This window comes from Panulirus ornatus, chromosome 46, assembly GCF_036320965.1.
Source record: "Panulirus ornatus isolate Po-2019 chromosome 46, ASM3632096v1, whole genome shotgun sequence".
Classification (NCBI taxonomy): domain Eukaryota; kingdom Metazoa; phylum Arthropoda; class Malacostraca; order Decapoda; family Palinuridae; genus Panulirus; species Panulirus ornatus.
In genome coordinates, this window is record NC_092269.1 from 33,411,768 (window position 1) to 33,430,369 (window position 18,602).

General features: G+C 37.2%; 2 protein-coding genes across 17 annotated transcripts in view; one reads left to right on the forward strand and one right to left on the reverse strand.

The window, feature by feature from the left end:
* LOC139763203 (1-phosphatidylinositol 4,5-bisphosphate phosphodiesterase delta-4-like) overlaps positions 1–16,211 on the forward strand; it is a 152,831-nt gene extending 136,620 nt beyond the window's left edge. For 13 of the 15 annotated variants that reach the window (XM_071688961.1, XM_071688963.1, XM_071688967.1 and 10 more), the window contains 2 exons: positions 28–177; positions 4,322–4,831. In XM_071688961.1, the coding sequence (XP_071545062.1) occupies positions 28–177; positions 4,322–4,410 (239 nt within the window). In that variant the 3' untranslated portion in view covers positions 4,411–4,831. Of the gene's footprint in view, positions 1–27; positions 178–4,321 lie in introns of all 15 variants that reach the window. The other 2 variants (XM_071688959.1, XM_071688960.1) reach the window with 1 other exon arrangement.
* The window catches only part of caly (ubiquitin carboxyl-terminal hydrolase calypso), a 36,371-nt gene continuing 33,602 nt past the window's right edge, over positions 15,834–18,602 (reverse strand). For both annotated transcript variants that reach the window (XM_071688973.1, XM_071688972.1), the window contains exon 15: positions 15,834–16,363. In XM_071688973.1, the coding sequence (XP_071545074.1) occupies positions 16,267–16,363 (97 nt within the window). In that variant the 3' untranslated portion in view covers positions 15,834–16,266. The remainder of the gene's footprint in view (positions 16,364–18,602) is intronic.

Sequence of the window (18,602 nt, forward strand, 5' to 3'; positions counted from 1 at the left end):
AGTTATTTACGTTCTTTTTTTTTTCAGGCTTTAATCCAGTTTGGAATGAGACTTTAGAATTGTGTATCAAGGTGCCACAGGTGTCATTAATATACTTCTCATTACGAGATGAAAGCTCTCTGGCCCGTGATCCTGTACTTGGCCTCTGTTGCATTCCCTTTAACTCTCTCTCTAGAGGTAAGTTCAGTTAGATTTTTATTATCCTTGCTATAGCATTTCGAATGTGGGCCATTTTCTGTTTTCTAGTATTATCAACTCCATTGCCTATTTCAATGGCTGTATCCTAGGCTGATTTGTCAAGATCAGGTAGATAGAAGTTGCCTTTCATACCACACCCTCACACACACTGCATCCAATGAGGGTTTGCTGTGGTTGGAACTTTTATGGATCCTGTATTCATAATCTCCCAGTTGGGAGTTTGCAGGCAAATATTGTTGATAGAGGGCCTAATTGGCAACATTCATAATGATATGAGCATTTTTTTCAAACTTTGAGTTAATGTGCTTGATCATTGCAGAGAGGACAGTAAAATAATAGTAAGCTGTTGCCACACCTGCCATGCCATCCCTTGTCGCCACTAATTATGCTCATATTCTTGCTGGATAAGACTCGAATCAAAGTGAATTAACAGGTTTAAGGTAAATTTCCATTTGGTGGAGATAAGAAGCATAATGATGACTCTGGAGATGTGAGGGTGCACTTGATCCACACACACTGCCAGAAAACAAACGTAGTGTGCAAGTGTTGGGGGTAGTGGAAATGTTGTGGGAGACTGGTTATGGGACTGGCAGGCTGTGCTGTTCATGCCAAATTCATGAATAACAAATGTTTGATGTGGTTATGTGACTTTGGTTTGGAACATTGCACGTGACAGTTAGAGAATGAATGTGAGCAAAGAAAGCCTTTCATCTTTTCCTGGTGTTACCATGCTAATGTGGGGAGCAGCAAACAAGCGTGAAAAGATTCATTCTATTCCTTGCCTGCCTTTCACCCTCCTGCATGTTCAGGCCCCAATCACTCAAAATCTTTTTCATTCCATCTTTCCACCTCCAATTTGGTCTCCCACTTCTCCTCGCTCCCTCCACCTCCAACACATATATCCTCTTGGTCAATCCTTCCTCTTTCATTCTCTCCATGTGCCCAAACCATTTCAAAACACCCTCTTCTGCTCTCTCAACCACGCTCTTCTTTTTTCCACACATCTCTCTTACCCTTACATTACTTACTCGATCAAACCACCTCACACCACATGTTGTCCTCAAACATCTCATTTCCAGCACATCCACCCTCCTGCGCACAACTCTATCCATAGCCCACGCCTTGCAGCCATACAACATTGTTGGAACCACTATTCCTTCAAACATAGCCATTTTTGCTTTCAGAGATAATGCTCTCGACTTCCACACATTCTTCAAGGCTCCCAGAATTTTTGTCCCCTCCCCCACCCTATGATTCATTTCCGCTTCCATGGTTCCATCCGCTGCCAGATCCACTCCCAGATATCTAAAACACTTTACTTCCTCCAGTTTTTCTCCATTCAAACTTACCTCTCAATTGACTTGACCCTCAACCCTACTATATATATATATATATATATATATATATATATATATATATGTGTGTGTGTGTGTGGAAGTGGATCATAGGGTGGGGGAGGGGGCGAAAATTCTGGGGACCTTGAAGAATGTGTGGAAGTCGAGAACATTATCTCGGAAAGCAAAAATGGGTATGTTTGAAGGAATAGTGGTTCCAACAATGTTGTATGGTTGCGAGGCGTGGGCTATGGATAGAGTTGTGCGCAGGAGGATGGATGTGCTGGAAATGAGATGTTTGAGGACAATGTGTGGTGTGAGGTGGTTTGATCGAGTGAGTAACGTAAGGGTAAGAGAGATGTGTGGAAATAAAAAGAGCGTGGTTGAGAGAGCAGAAGAGGGTGTTTTGAAGTGGTTTGGGCACATGGAGAGAATGAGTGAGGAAAGATTGACCAAGAGGATATATGTGTCGGAGGTGGAGGGAACGAGGAGAAGAGGGAGACCAAATTGGAGGTGGAAAGATGGAGTGAAAAAGATTTTGTGTGATCGGGGCCTGAACATGCAGGAGGGTGAAAGGAGGGCAAGGAATAGAGTGAATTGGAGCGATGTGATATACCGGGGTTGACGTGCTGTCAGTGGATTGAATCAAGGCATGTGAAGCGTCTGGGGTAAACCATGGAAAGCTGTGTAGGTATGTATATTTGCGTGTGTGGACGTATGTATATACATGTGTATGGGGGGGGGTTGGGCCATTTCTTTCGTCTGTTTCCTTGCCCTACCTCGCAAACGCGGGAGACAGCGACAAAGTATAATAAAAAAATAAAATAAATATGTGTGTGTGTGTGTGTGTGTTTGGTAAAGTGTATGAAAGAAGAAAGTTAAGAGTAAATGTGAATAAGAGCAAGGTTATTAGGTACAGTAGGGTTGAGGGTCAAGTCAAGTCAGTTGGGAGGTAAGTTTGAATGGAGAAAAACTGGAGGAAGTAAAGTGTTTTAGATATCTGGGATTGGCTCTGGCAGTGGATGGAACCATGGAAGCGGAAGTGGATCATAGGGTGGGGGAGGGGGCGAAAATCCTGGGAGCCTTGAAGAATGTGTGGAAGTTGAGAACATTATCTCGGAAAGCAAAAATGGGTATGTTTGAAAGAATAGTGGTTCCAGCAATGTTGTATGGTTGCGAGGCGTGGGCTATGGATAGAGTTGTGCGCAGGAGGATGGATGTGCTGGAAATGAGATGTTTGAGGACAATGTGTGGTGTGAGGTGGTTTGATTGAGTAAGTAACGTAAGGGTAAGAGAGATGTGTGGAAATAAAAAGAGCGTGGTTGAGAGAGCAGAAGAGGGTGTTTTGAAATGGTTTGGGCACATGGAGAGAATGAGTGAGGAAAGATTGACCAAGAGGATATATGTGTCGGAGGTGGAGGGAACGAGGAGAAGTGGGAGACCAAATTGGAGGTGGAAAGATGGAGTGAAAAAGATTTTGTGTGATCGGGGCCTGAACATGCAGGAGGGTGAAAGGAGGGCAAGGAATAGAGTGAATTGGATCGATGTGGTATACCAGGGTTGACGTGCTGTCAGTGGATTGAATCAGGGCATGTGAAGTGTCTGGGGTAAACCATGGAAAGCTGTGTAGGTATGTATATTTGCGTGCGTGGACGTATGTATATACATGTGTATGGGGGTGGGTTGGGCCATTTCTTTCGTCTGTTTCCTTGCGCTACCTCGCAAACGCGGGAGACAGCGACAAAGCAAAAAAAAAAAAGAAATAAATAAAAAAAATAATATGTGTGTGTGTGTGTGTATTTCTTTTTCTTTCATACTATTTGCCATTTCCCGTGTTAGCAAGGTAGCGTTAAGAACAGAGGAGTGGGCCTTTGAGGGAATATCCGCACTTGGCCCCCTTCTCAGTTCCTTCTTTTGGAAAATTAGAAAAAAAAAAAAAATGAGAGGGGAGGATTTCCAGCCCCCACTCCCTCCCCTTTTAGTTGCCTTCTATGACATGCAGGGAATACGTGTGAAGTATTCTTTCTCCCCTATACCCAGGGATATATATATTTTTTTTTTCTTTTCATACATATTTGCCATATCCCGCATTAGCAGGATAGCAGTAAGAATAGAGGACTGAGCCTTAGAGCGAGTATCCTCACTTGGCCCCCTTCTCTGCACCTTCTTTTGGAAAATTCAAAATGGGAGGGAAGGATTTCCAGCTCCCCTGCTCCCTCCCCCTGTAGTCACTATCTACAGCATGCAGGAATACGTGGGAAGTATTCTTTCTCCCCAATCCCCAGGGATGTATATCTATTTCCTTCATGCTAGTTCCCTGTCTGCCACATCAGCATGGTAGCATCAGGAACCTGTAAAGAAGGGCCACATTCACTCAAATTCATTCTCAAGCTGCCATGTGAAATGCACCAAAACCACAGCTTCCTACCCACGATCAGAAACCCACAGACTTTCCATTGTTTCCCCAAGCCATCTTGAGCTAACAGAGAGTAAAGGAAATAATTTTATTCTAGGATCTTTTGTTGAGGTGTAATGCTTGCTTTTTCAAAGGGATGTAGTTATTAGAAAATGTTTAGATAAAAAGAAATTTAACCTCTTTTGTATGTCATATGTAGATTTTAAACCCAGTGTGTCTTTTATTTGTGGATAGATCAGTCAACATTATTCTGTTCTCATGAATTTTACTAACATCAGAAAATGATATGTACTGTTCCAATGTAACTGGAGATAGTTTCTATGCTTAACAGGTACTTTCTTTTTCTTCATGTGTTCTATTATTTTATTTCCAGGTTACCGATTTGTCCACTTTGTTGATGAAGGCGGCAAGACTCTGGCACCTTCAGCTCTCTTTGTTCATGTTGACATCAGTGATAAGTGAGGTGCAAGTAATCTAAAGGAAGTAACAAACTGAGGCAATAAGTTAGCAATTAAAATGATGAATGAGACCATCTTCTAAAGATGTAATTAAAAAGTGCTGTTGAGGGTTTGGTCATTTTAAAGTAATCTGTGATCTCTCAGTTAGATTATAAAGAGTTTAAAATCTTTAGGTGAATAATCATTTGATATTAGCTGCAGTTTTATGTATTTTTTATCAAAACGTCATGAATTTATATTAAAATTTTATTGCTAATGTAGTTATAACATTTATGGAGTTCATACCTACAATATGAACTCAAAGTTATGATTAACATTGCATGAAAACCCCTTAATGAATTTATATTTGAATAGAGAGTATCCATTTATTATCAGAGAACAGAATTCTGTGATGAATAAACTCATATTAAACATCCATCTCAATTTTCAGTAGTTATCATTGAAAATTATGATACCTTTGAACCTATTTTCTCATGAAAATTTTATATATATAAGTGTTTTACAGATAGTCATTATGTTGATATAGGTAAGATATTTTCCATGTATATAAACAGAAAAGAATGGAGAAAAGAAAACTTCTTACCTACTAAACACAACATAAAGTGAAAAACTTGTAAAGTTGTAAATAATGTAGTTGGCTTTTATCCTTATTTTTTGATATTTTGTATTTTACTCCCACTGTCCAACATTCTGTGTCATGCAAGGTTTATTAGATCACTTAGATTATCAGCTGGGACCTGTAAAAATCATTAGATGGAAACGAAATATTATCACTTGTAGCATTATGACAAAATAAGTTATCATAGCATGACATAGTGGCTGTTGTTTATGAACTACCTGTGTTGCATTAACTCATAAGCAACCCAAGCACTTCCAGACATCTTCAACCACTCCCAGACATATGGAAATATGCTAATAGTCCCCAGCCCCATAGTACCCCGAACTCATTCGCAAAGGAGTCACATCCATAATCCTCAAGCTCTCCATTGGAGCCCTCCAGAAAGCAGTTCTTTCTCCATCTCTCTTCATTGTCACTGTACACAACCATCCTACATCCCATACAAACCCCAGTTTGAAAGTCCTTTCACACACAGATGACCTCATCGTTACATTACTGCTTGCTAACAGTGCACTTCTGATATGTATACCCTTTTAGTCATCCTTTCCATTCATCCAAACCATTCTAACACCCTATTTAGCCTCTCATGCATGCTTCTCTTACTGTTACTCTCATTTCTTACCCAGGTATATCACTTAATCAATCCTCTTTACACCAGATATTGTCTGCAAATATTTAATTTCTATCACAGTCTTGCTTTTTTATACTTTGTCATATATGGCCCATGCCTCACATTCATACAGTGCCTTTGTGGGGGACTCTTATACCTTCTAACTTAACCATCTTTGCTCCTCACAAATAACAACTTCTCTTTCTTCACATTCCTCAATGTGCCCGAGACCATTTACCCCTTTCCTATGTCCACTCCCAGACGAGGGGGGGTAAATGCAAGAGGCTTGGAGAGAGGGACAAGTATGCAGTCTGGAGGGGATGCGGGGGCTTGGGAAGTAAGTTGGTTGTTTGCTGATGACACAGCCAGCACTGGTGGCAGGTTTGAGGGAGAAATTGTAAAAGTTGGATGGGTTTCAAAGAGTGTTTGTGTAAATTTGAATGGAGAAAAATTGGAGGAAGTAGAGTCTTTTAGATATCTTGGAGTGGACATGGAAGCAAAAGTTAATCATAGGGTGGATGAAGAGGATAAGTTTCTGGGAGCAGTGAAGAATGTGTGGAAAGAGAGGTTGTTATATGGAAGGGCAAAAATGGATATGCTTGAAGGTATAGTAGTCCCAGCAATGTTATATGAATGTGAGGCTTGGGGTATAGATGAGAATGTGTAAAGGAGGGTGGACATATTGGAAATTTGTTATTCATGCTAAAATGGTTTGAAAAAGTGGAGAGAATGAGTGAGGAGGGATTAACAAAAAGGATATATGCATCAGAAGTGGAGGAAACAAGGAGAAAAGGAAGCCAAAGTCAGGATGAAAGGATGGAGTGAAAAAGATTATGAGCGATCAGGCCCTGAACTCGTGGGAGAGCGAAGGTGTTTACAAGATAGATTGTATTGGAACAATGTGGTAAACAGATGTTGACATGTTGTCAATGGTCTAAACCAGGGCATGTGAAGCAACACACACCCTCTTCTGCTCTCTAAACCACACTCTTTATTTCCCCACATCTCTCTTACCCTTTTATTACATACTAGATCAAACTACCTCATATTGTCCTCAAACTTTTCATATCCAACACAGTCACCCTCTTTGGTACAACCTTGTCCATAGCCCATGCCTCGCAACCATATAATATTGTTGGAAACATACCCATTTTTGCTCCGAGATAATGCTGTCTCTTTCTGCACATTCTTCATTGCTCCCAGAACCTTTGCCTCCTCCCCTACCCTATGGCTCATTTCCACTTCCATGGTTCCATTCACTACTAAGTCCACTCCTAGATATCTGAATCACTTCAATTCCTCCAATTTTTCTATATTCAGACTCACATCCTTACTAATCCTTTAACCTTGGTCTTCACATTTACTCTCGACTTTCTCCTTTGACATACTTTTTCCAAACTCAGTCACACCACTCTAATGCCTTTGCGTTGTTTTTGAGTCATGAGACATCATATGAAGTGCAATGGTAGTAATTTGCACTCTAAAATTTTTAACAACATGGATTTAGTTCAGCAACCTGGTAGGGCATTATCTTTCATGGGTGAGCACATTTTGTCACATCCCAGTGCCTGATACATAGGGCTAAGCTAATCTTTCTTATCCAGAAAGTTGCCACCCCATGATAAATGGCGTAAAGGATAACATGGCCATAGGCTTGCTTTGAATCTTCAGTAATGATATGATAAAATACATAAAGTTATCTAATCTTTTTCTGATAATCTTTTTATTTCAAACTATGAATCAATTAACTTTGTGACCTTGATGAATGAAACTAATTTTGAATTTGTAAAGCATTTTGTTCTGGTCATTATGATCATATTATGTGAAAAATATGATTTACGTGGAATATTAATTCAGAGGAAAAGCTTAAAGTAATTTGATATAATTTGAAAATATTTTCAGCTTTTGATTATGTTAGTAAATCTTAAAACTCATGGAACTTGAATTATGGAATGTGATGCAAATAAAAAGCTGGTTTTTAAGCACAGCTTTAAAGTATTGAAACACATGCCTTCAGTGGCAGTTAATAATGCTTTGTAAGCTAAGTATATATCTCCTTTTATAAGCCTTTTGTTTTAAGTGTGTTCAGGGAGATCACAATAAATAGAATATTTGCATTTCCTATAAACTTATATATTACATTATTTATTATTTTGTCATCTTTCCTTTTAAGGTATGTGCTGGTAGTATGCCCATACTTCTCATGTGCTTTGTTGAGAACAGTGGTATTCCAACCCTTTAAACTTTGAATGCTGGAGGTCACCATATGTGTGGACATCATAATAGGCATTGTGAGGCTTCAAATGCTTATGTCCATGGGCTTGTTTTGAACCCCTTGCTGATATTTTGAAATTTCTATCGCCACTAGGTGTCACCTTGGTTGCTTCCCATTTTCAGGCAGCATAGGTGGTGAATCAGTGATGCCTTGGACAATGACAACATCTGATACATGTGAAGCCTGCCATTGTAGGCACCATGAGGCTTCATTAAGTGCAAATGTTGACAAGCTGTTTTAAACCTCCTTCTGATTGAAATTTTTGTGGCTACTAGGTGTTGTTGCCTTGGTTACTTTTTGTACGTGGACATGATGGGTGGTGACTCGGTGATGCCACAGACTATTTCTATTTGAGAATATAGAATATACGTTTATACTTCAGCACTGTACTAAAGCCATACAAGGCATGTTAGCTTACTTGTTTGTTCATGTCCTATACTTTTACATGAATTGATTTTACTTTATAAAGGGAAACTTCTTTTTCCCAGATAATGGGTGACTTTTGGCAGGGCACTTAGCATTTAAGGTCAGTCAGTGATGTGTTAAAGATTTAACTGAAATATTGTCACACAGCTGCCATCTAATATCACTAATGAAAATTAAATTGGTAAATATCATTTCTAATCATTTAGCGGTAATTTTAAGCGTATGGTTAAGCATGAAAGAATATCTTTAGGTAACTCATCTGCTAGTGTACAGAAATCATGTCATCTGTATATAAAGTTGGGTGGTATGTAATGAATCTTCTCCCAGATATTTTTGGGAACTTACATTATCTATACCTGAAAGCTTCAAGACTTTACAACTGAAAAAACCATGCTGCAGGATTTTACATGTTGGTTTGGTAATTTAGATTTAAGAGAAGCACTTGAAGCTCTAGAGTATGAATAAGAAAATGAGGTAGAGAAAGGTAAATGGATGATAATGAAATCAATGTGGATAGTAACAATATTTGAGTTGTTTAGTTTTGCACGGATTGCAAGTATGACGAGAGAAAGGAACTATTTTCTAAGTGTTTCTTCTATAACCAGTCATGGATATACAGTCACAGACTTAAAATTAGAATTTCATGTACATAAAGAAACAACATCTGATTAGGTAAACATGTTGAAATGATTATGGTGGTATTGATTAATGATTTTTGTAAGTATTTACAATGAATTATTATGTAATTGTAAGCAGTAGGTCATGGCCATAAAATGTTAATGATGCATATTATTTTAGGAAGATTACTTTACTGTGCTTGTACTTCACATTATTGTTTTACATTGAGTTATCATACCATCACTTAAGTATGCTCAGAACCCATTTCTTTGCTGCAGTCCAAGACCTTTCCCACCCAAAACTAATGAACCACCAACTCCCAAACCCAAGTAGAAACAAAAACATGTCCCAACGTTACTTTTTAGCAATCTGTGTTCACAGATTACCCTCACAATAAACATAACATTGACTGACCAAAAAATGCAAAGTAATTCCTCAACTACCATTAATCTGTTACAATCCCAACTCAATCATAATTTCTACCAGATATATACCCAACTGGAATTATGCTTCCCAGTCATTTCTTTGATGCTACAATTACACATTATTTATTTCACAGGACCCATTATGCCTAAGAGTTAACTTCTTTTTTGAAGACATGAAATGTTTACTCTTTAACTGTCCTAAACTCTTTTCACAAAGACATGTACATCACACTTATTAACCAGTGATCCTGCCCTGTGGATATGGTTAGTTTCCTATGCACTGCTGGAGCTCCATAAAAGGTGTTCTGGGATAGTGGATTAAGTAAGTATGTATATAGGTGTTACTGGACAACCCCCTGCATGTGGTTACATTACAGGTGAAAAGTCACCTTTGGTAAAGTTGTATCATGCTCAGTGGACAAAAATAAGCACATTATCATCAAGGAACTTCGTACTCCAGGAGTCTATCATCTTTCTGCTGCTGGTTGCTTTATACTTTTGAAACTGCATAACCCCCTTTTAGAAGGGGTTCTGGGATTATATAAGGAAAGAAAATAATAATGTACACCTATACCTTGACTTGTGATGGGGTTACTTTCTAGGACAACCCATTAAAAGTTTGAAATGCTGTAAGTCAAGCAATTTAAGCCCATGCTGTAAGGGAATTATGTTTCTGAGCATATATTTCCTCAGTCTAAACCTTATGGATACACTGCATTTGAAACAGCTTGCCATCCATATACCACATGCTGTTGTGATATAAGTCTGATGAATAAATGAAAATTACTGAAAAAGTTGGGGTTGAGGGCTGGTGTTACTGTACTCCACCAGCTCAACGTTACACCTTTGAGTGAAAAACATGGCTGTATCCTTGGGAGTACAGTCTTATTTGAAATTTTCTCACTACAAAGGAATTCACATTCCCTGCTCCTGGAAGTTGTGCAACCTTGGGCTGCAGGTATCTCTTGAAAGATATGCCGAGTAATGCCAGGACTCTCTAATAATTAGTCGTAGAGTAATTCCAAATTAATAAAAAAGATATGAATTGCCTCTCTAGCCTTAGCAAGGTAGCATCTAGAATAAATGAGCAATGGCTTTCTTTGCACACATTTGTTCTGTAGCTGTTGTGTATAATTTACCAAAACCAGCACCTACCATGCATAGCCAAGCCTTTCAGACTACTGTGTGGTTTTCCTTAAGTTTAAGTTATAATTGGATTTGAAATTTTTTCTTGTCGATGTATTTTGTTTACTTGACAGTACGTTTGGAATTTGAAGGATGGAAATTTATAGCTGAACCTATAGAAATGTATTCTATTTCAGCTTAGATGCCCTGTTATTCAGTTTGGATGGGTTACTTGATACCTACTTATCCTTTTGATAGAAAGTGCTAAATTACACACTGGTATTGGTAAGGCAAATTTTGTGTGCTTGCATTGGGATGATTCTTTGCATGAAGCACTAATCTAGTTAAAACTCGTCAGTATAATTATACACATTGGTATTCCATATGGCCTATTGCTGGAAATATAATAGGTAATTTATACCAGTTGATATTTTTTGTGCCAAGTAGTTACCAAGGGAAATCATAGTTGATGAAAAAAAAAATGCTCCCGCTATTATGATTATGGGATTGGGCCAGTCTCCTAAGAAATATAATTTTGTAGGCTTTCTATGGCCTGAATTACCTATCCAATTTGTTAATGTACAGGTACACCACCGAATTTCCGGCAACTGATGGCGCAGCACCTCCTTTAGTCTGAACAAAATTACGTGAGGCAACTTGAAATTACCATGGCCACCAGACTAGTTTATTGGGTGGCCACAGATGGCGTTGTGTGTAGGGAGCACTTATTTACATTCTTTACACTGCACTTGTTGGTGGTGATACCACATTTCTGTGAGTATCACAGAATATGGCTTCTAAGACATATGAGAGTGTCAGTCGTGGTGTCAAACATAAACACCAGTCCATATCGATCCAAGATAAAGTAGAACTGTTGAAAAAATGGACCGTAGTGTTTCGGTGTGTAAGTTGTGTGACATCTACAGTATTGGTTCATCAACTGTTTATTATATAAAGAAGCAAAGGGAAAAAATTGAAATTCTATGCAGACAGCGATTCCAAGAAGTAAATGATGATTAGAAAAACTATGAAAGATGGTAAGAGTACTGAGTATGATCGATGGTTTTGACAGCATTGGAGTGATGTAGTGGACTTATCAGGTAACATAATAATGGACCAGGCTAAGTTGCTCCATAAAGAACTTAAATTACAACATGAGCGTGACTATAGTGAAGGATGACTTTAAAGATTCAAGAACCGTCATGGAATTTCCATAAATAAAGTGCGTGGAGAAAAGCGGTCTGCAAACCACAAAGGAACTGCCGAGTATGTGAACGAATTTGTGAAACTTGTAGCTGATGAGCACCTCAGTCCTTTGCATTATTCTGGCGATGCACACCAAGGAAAACACTAACAACAGAAGACGAAGAAGACATCACAGGATTCAAACAATCTAAGGACAGACTTACCATCTTAGGGTGCTCAAACATTTAATATTTGTTTCATTTAAATTCCTAGCAGTCCATGGTATACTTTAAGACACATGGGAGATGTATAATTAGTGGGTTAGAGGTTTGTTGGTGAATTAATATTACGTGACGACAGTTGGTCCGGCAAAATGGTTAATCTGGCAAGGCTTTGGAACCAAGAGTGCCGGAAAATTGGTGGTGTACATGTATATGACAGTCTGTAGGTGAGTAATAGTCCATTTTCGTTTTGTATGTGATAACACAGTCATGTAATGGGGTGGATTGACATATCTCTTTTGTGTGTGATATCACAGTCATCTAATGGGGTGGAATGATCAAAGCCCTAGCCATCCCAGGAAGGTGCAAAAAAGAATGCATCCATTGGTATCAGAGTTCTTAATAGTGATGAGATGAGCTTGTGCACAGTGTTTGAGCATTGATATTTGCATTGTTTTCTAATGATTTGCTATATGTGTTATATTTAAATACTTATTCAGGTTGAGTTAGTGACAAGTGATACTGCCCACAATACTGCAGACAGGGAAAGATTGCCTAAATCATTAGGAATTTTTTTTATTAAACTTTTTTAACTGATTTTTATTGCAATTTGGTAATTTATATACATTTGATTTAGTACAGCAGTAAGTTAAAGTCATAATGGATTGGGTGATGGTTGGGTGTGTATTAGCTGCTGTTAACATGATCATTACGAAAAATGTTATGTGTGGATAGGTTAGATCATCTGCTGTTACTACCCCACCATTACTTTCACATTCATTATTATTGGTTTATAGGATATTATGCAGCACAACAGCCATATCTATATGAAGTTGCTGCACAGGTTTTGTATATTTCTGGCATACATATTATACATAATTGTTGTGAACCTCCTGAGGACAGTGGCACTGACACAGTCTTTAACGATAAAACAATGCACTTAATGATTTCCCTCATTTTATTTGTAGTTTGAATTAGTAACTCTTACAGAAGTAATATTTGTGCTGTACTTCTATCTCTGATGCCTGTTCCCATCTAGAACTCCCTCAAGGGGTTGGCCTCGGCAGTAGATTCTCCATAACTAGTGAACTCCAGTACTGTACTGTACTTCAGTAGTTTGTTTTACATTGATATATTTAAACTATTGAAATATAGTTAGTAATTGTAACATTTATATTTTGCAGTTTAAAGATTTTTAAAATTATAGCCATATTACATGTTTAATAAATTTCCATAACTTTGTGGGTGTTAATTTCCTTTAGGCCTTAACCTGAAGTTTAAGGCCACAGGGAGGTAGTAAGATCTCACAAACCATATCATGCCTCACTCCTGATCTACATGAGGATTATCACATTTGGGTATGTTTTGTGCCTTCTAAAACTCAGAATGTCATTCAAAAATTCGTCCATGTAAGTGTTGAGGAGCACTTGATATACTAATAACCAGTAGCCAACAAATTATATTTGTACAGGAGAAAAATGTAAATGCCTATAAAGAATTTAATTAGAAATATGTACAAGAGATTCCCACTGTGCTGGTAGTTTTAGCATGAGGTAGTGTCTGTGGCTGTGGCTTTAGGGAACATGGGTAACTTTACTGACATTTTTATAATTCTTTTGAGTAGTTTTATTAGTCTTGTTATCAGAGTTTCCTGTAAGTGAATATTCATTATTTTCTATCGTGGCAAAATGAAACATTCAACAGAAATATTAATTTGCTAAGTATAGGTAAATTGGGTGGATGCTAAGGCTTTTTTTTTATATTCCCAGACGGTAGGACTATATAATTTAGGTATTTATAAAATATTCATTAGCATTATTTTTTGGAATTTTCCATGATATTCTTGAGTTTCACAAATTTGTTCACAAGACTTGAGTTTTAATCCTTCATCATTAATTTTCATATGACTCGTACTGAACTGTTATATTGTTAGTATATTACAATATATCATTGCAAAATAATAGCATTAATTCTTGAAGCACCTCTGCCTTTGCGGTACATCCACAGTTTTTGAAACACACTTGCAGACACAAACCTCATCATGTGTTGTGAGTTTGTGTGTATCTTGTTTGTGTACCTGTGTTTTTATTTTTGTTTTATTAATGACAGAATCAGTCACTGGCTGGAGCTCTTATGTTATACAATTTGATAGCTTTACATGTGTACTGGTTAGCATCCAATTTGCTACCATGCCTTCCTAAGGGAGTTAATTGACTCTGGTACCCAGTATGTATAAGAATGTTCAATCAGGAATGGAAGAAGTCCCACACATCACAGATGTTAAGACGTAAAAATCTATGCATCTTAATTTAAGTATATTTCGGCAGTTTGATGTGCAGTTCCCGCATATGATAATGCTCACAATTACACAGCATCCCAGTAAATGTTGGGGCTGTCGAGGGCTTATTGTTGTTTGTTTGATACCACCATAACAGAAACAATTACTTTGATATTTTAATTTTCTTATTATTGAAATTGCACAGTAAGATCCTAGATTTCATCATTGATCCACCAATAACCATATATGAGTACACAGAACTGATGGAGGTATAGTAATGTGACCAGTCTTGCTGTCTTTGAAATTATTTTATGAAAGTATAAAATGATCTTGTCTGAGGTACAAGTAAAAAACATCATGATTAAAGGAGGGCAGTTTCATTGAGGCTTGCCTTACAATAGTTACCCAACATACTTAAAACACTTGTCAGATGTCAATAAACATTTAGGTAACATTGATGTGCAATCATAATCCTCATTTGTATGGGACTTTGATTACAGCTGCTGTGATCATATGACATGCCTGGTTTGTTACTAGTTTGTGAGGGGCTACATCAGAGCTTTTATCTGTATACTGATGTTGGAAAGAATACCTTATATATGACGTCAGCTTTAAGGTTATATCTGTTTCCTTGGTTGGCTCCACCTGTTTTCTGCATTTTTGTCTTGACTTGCAATTCCTCACTGTCAGACATTGGATTTAACAGTTATCTGACAGATCAGAGTTGTCAAGTGACATTAGGGATTTTGTTGTCCTAGAACTGATTTCCATTTTTGTGACTGTTTTACAGGATTCAGACTTTCATCACTTTCTTAATTAGGATTATGAAAACACAATGAAAATTTGTTGAATTAATACAAAGGAAGTTTAATTACACCTTGCAAGTATATGGATATACAAGTTGAATCTATATAGTGTGCCTGTTTATTTTTATCATGCCACATACTATGTGTTCATTAATTAGTATTTATATAACAGTAGGACATAACAGGATGCAGCAGTAACTGATATCCATATAATTAACATGGATGTAATTGAATGGCAAGAAACTCTTACAATGTATAAAGTTTCTGAAAATAAATGTATAAAATTTTCTGGGTTACTGTAGTTTTAAAATAACCGATATAGTTAGCCTTTTAGTTTTTAAGGTATAATATGGTTGTCGACAGGAATTTGAAAAAGTTTAAAATTGTATCCTATGAGTTATTTGTGCACAATTAAAGCCAGTCTCAAGAATTAAAGCTTAAATAACTATATAGAAAAAATGCAGGTACATACAATGCATTCTAATTTGACGAACAAAAAAATGTTCAAAAACTATATGTATTTTTTTTTCAAAAAGTGATCATAACTTTTTTTAGAAATCTAATATAGTCTGTCAGACAATAGCTGTGGAGCTTATTTAAACACATATGAGGAATAGCTAAGGTTTCTTAAATTTTCAGTGTATTTTGTATGGTCTTATATTCATAGTTTATTTTATGACTGTGAGATTTGTTGTTCCCAGTCAAGTCTGTGATTCCAGCCCTGTGATTTTATACATATATGCATGTTTGATGCAGCTTAATAATGTCACCATAAATAGCAAATATTTTCTATATATATTAGTTGTGCATAAACTTTAAAAGGATATTAAATAACTGTAACTGCTTAAATTGTTAATTTCAACTTCTGTATTAGAAAATAAAATGCTCTACTTGGCACACAGGTTCAGTGTATAGCTAGTAGAGAATAACGGTGCTTAGTGTTCAGTAGTTCAGTAGTCATGACAAAAATTTAAACACTGCTTCTGCTGAGATCACATATATTGTGGCAAAAACTGTAAATGTTTCAAGTCACAGAAGTGTTCTTGAACAAGTCAGCAATAGATCATTTTGTTTCTCATTAATCACCTGCATTATCAAAACACAGTTATGGAGTTTAATGTCCAATTTTCAGTTTCATGTATTGTTTACATTTATGAGCTTGACTCGGTTCTAATGTTCAGTAACTTTTATATTACATAAAAGTGCTTTTGTAAAAACTGACTATTTTTGTCCTTAATTTATCTTCAGTTAAAAGCCCCTCTAAAAAGGATTTCATCTTTTCCTTTTGCCCTTGGCTTTTTTCTTTCTGCCACGTTTTCTGGAGGCTGCATTTGGTGAAGCCTTGGATTCTGTCTTCTTCAGGTTAACTCTGCAAAGGAATAAAATAACAATTAGTGTTATATATCATGGAGGAAATTCATATAAAATTTTAGACAAATTTTGTGATTACATAACTACTTGGCATGCATTTTGATTGTTGTGCTTCAAATGTGCACTTGACTTTATCACTGCATTCTAGGTTACAACAGTGGCAAAGAATCTCACCACCTACAAAAAATCTGACAATTTTCCATGTCCTTGTGTATATTCTGAAGTAAAATCAGTGTCTCTGTGATGATGCATTTAAGAATAAGAAGAAAGTCTTAAAATGTGGACACAATTTACTTTCAGTTCTTCACAGCTCCTAAGATAACTGTTCACTTAATATTCATAATTCTTTTCAAAACAATTTTTTACTTTAAGCCCTAACTTGTTTGAATACATCACTTGCTTATTCAACACATCTTTTTTCCCATATAACATTCACTTCAAATGGCTGCTCTTGTTATACGATATAACATTCTATATCAATATCTATAACAAAAAAGTTACTTGAATTTCCAAAAGAATTTCCTAACAAATCACGATATAATGTTCCACCCATTCCTACATTTTAATTTCTTAAAAAGAATTTCCACATACCAGTGAGCCTACAGGAAATTACACTCGCCTGAATAAACTATACCCAGTCGATCATTTCATATTCTTTTCAAAGCTCAAAACATACGTGTTCTGGCCAGTAATCCAACAGTCCGTGGCATGATGCATGCAAAATATTCAAGGTGCCTTCTTTCACCTTTCTCCTTCCTTCCTTTCCTCTTGGTACATATTCATCCACAAAAGTATCAAAGGATTGGGAGTGGGCAAATATGGTACTTGTCTTCCACCCTTAAATACCTGCTATGTCATGTGATGATCTGATCAGGGACGGTAGCCATGGTCATAATTTAACTTGGGAATTCCCATCTCTTTAAATGTCCAACTGTTTCAATGTACAACAAAATTCAGTTCCTCATCATCTCAGCGATCCCTACTAGAGGTGCAAGTCCATCAACATCTTGGGTTATGCTTATAGTAACTCAGTTGAAAATGGGTGAACTAAATGAAAAGATAAAACAGTTGCCATATTTATCAGATGGTAATGAAAATGAGAAATAATAGATGAAACGGAGAAATAAGTGACTGATTTTAGCAGGGGCAATGGGGAGTGAGGCTGGTATGGAACCCCACCATCCTTGTGCTCAGCCTTTGTCTTGTAACAGCAGCAAATTACAGCAAAAGTATACCTAATTTTCATGGATGCAGTATTGAGAAGATGGAGGATGATAACAGAGTTAACAAATTTCCAAGTGTGGTTTTACTGTACAGTATCATTTATAGAGAAGAGTGCGGGTTATATGGTGTACATAATGTAATATTTCTTCACATTCATATTAGTCACCACCAATTCTGTGTCTATAGAAGAAATTAGAGAACAGTATGGTGCAAACAAACAGTGACTTTCCATGTCCTTCCTTCTCACCCCTCATCTCAAGGTGAGGAAGGACTGCTACAGATGTGCTGGTCACACCCCTCCTCTCTCATTTCTAATAAGCACAGAACAATATTTCTGTTTTAGACAAGAGGGAAGGCTTGGTATATTGTTTATATGATGAAGGCCAGAAAGCATTTGGCACAGTACCACATGGGAGGCTGATTAAGAAGCTGGAATACCAGACAGAAACACATACAAGGCTAAAGTTCTGTTTTGAGACTGTTACTCTTTTTTTTTTATCTATGTGAATTACTTGCCAGAGGGTATTGTACCCACCTTCCAAACTGCTACAACCATGCTCCTTACAATCTGGATCTATTTACCACCCTTATTCTTTTTACATTATAGCAGCACAATCTTACCCCTGATTGGTTCATCTGACCACACTCTTTTTAATGTGCTCTTCCTACACCTCCTACTCCAGCTGCCTGATTTTTTCTCCCCAGGATGATTAATGATGCCACTCTTTCGGTGGCACTTCTGTTTGAGTGTAAGCAAAGGTTATTGTTTTAAGAATGGAGGCATACATCCCCTTTTCCTCTAAGAATATCTCGTCTTTTGATCCATGGGTCATCCATTCCTATTCTGAGGCTGTGCAGGCAAAGGTCTTGGGATACTGGAACTGAAAAATTTTCATTCCTCTGTTTAGCATTCTTTCATATTTGTTGAGATTCACTAAATTTATTTATCATGAGGCAACATGTTCCTTTTTCAAAGGAAGTGTGAGAACCTCTCCTCTTCCACTGATAGGTCT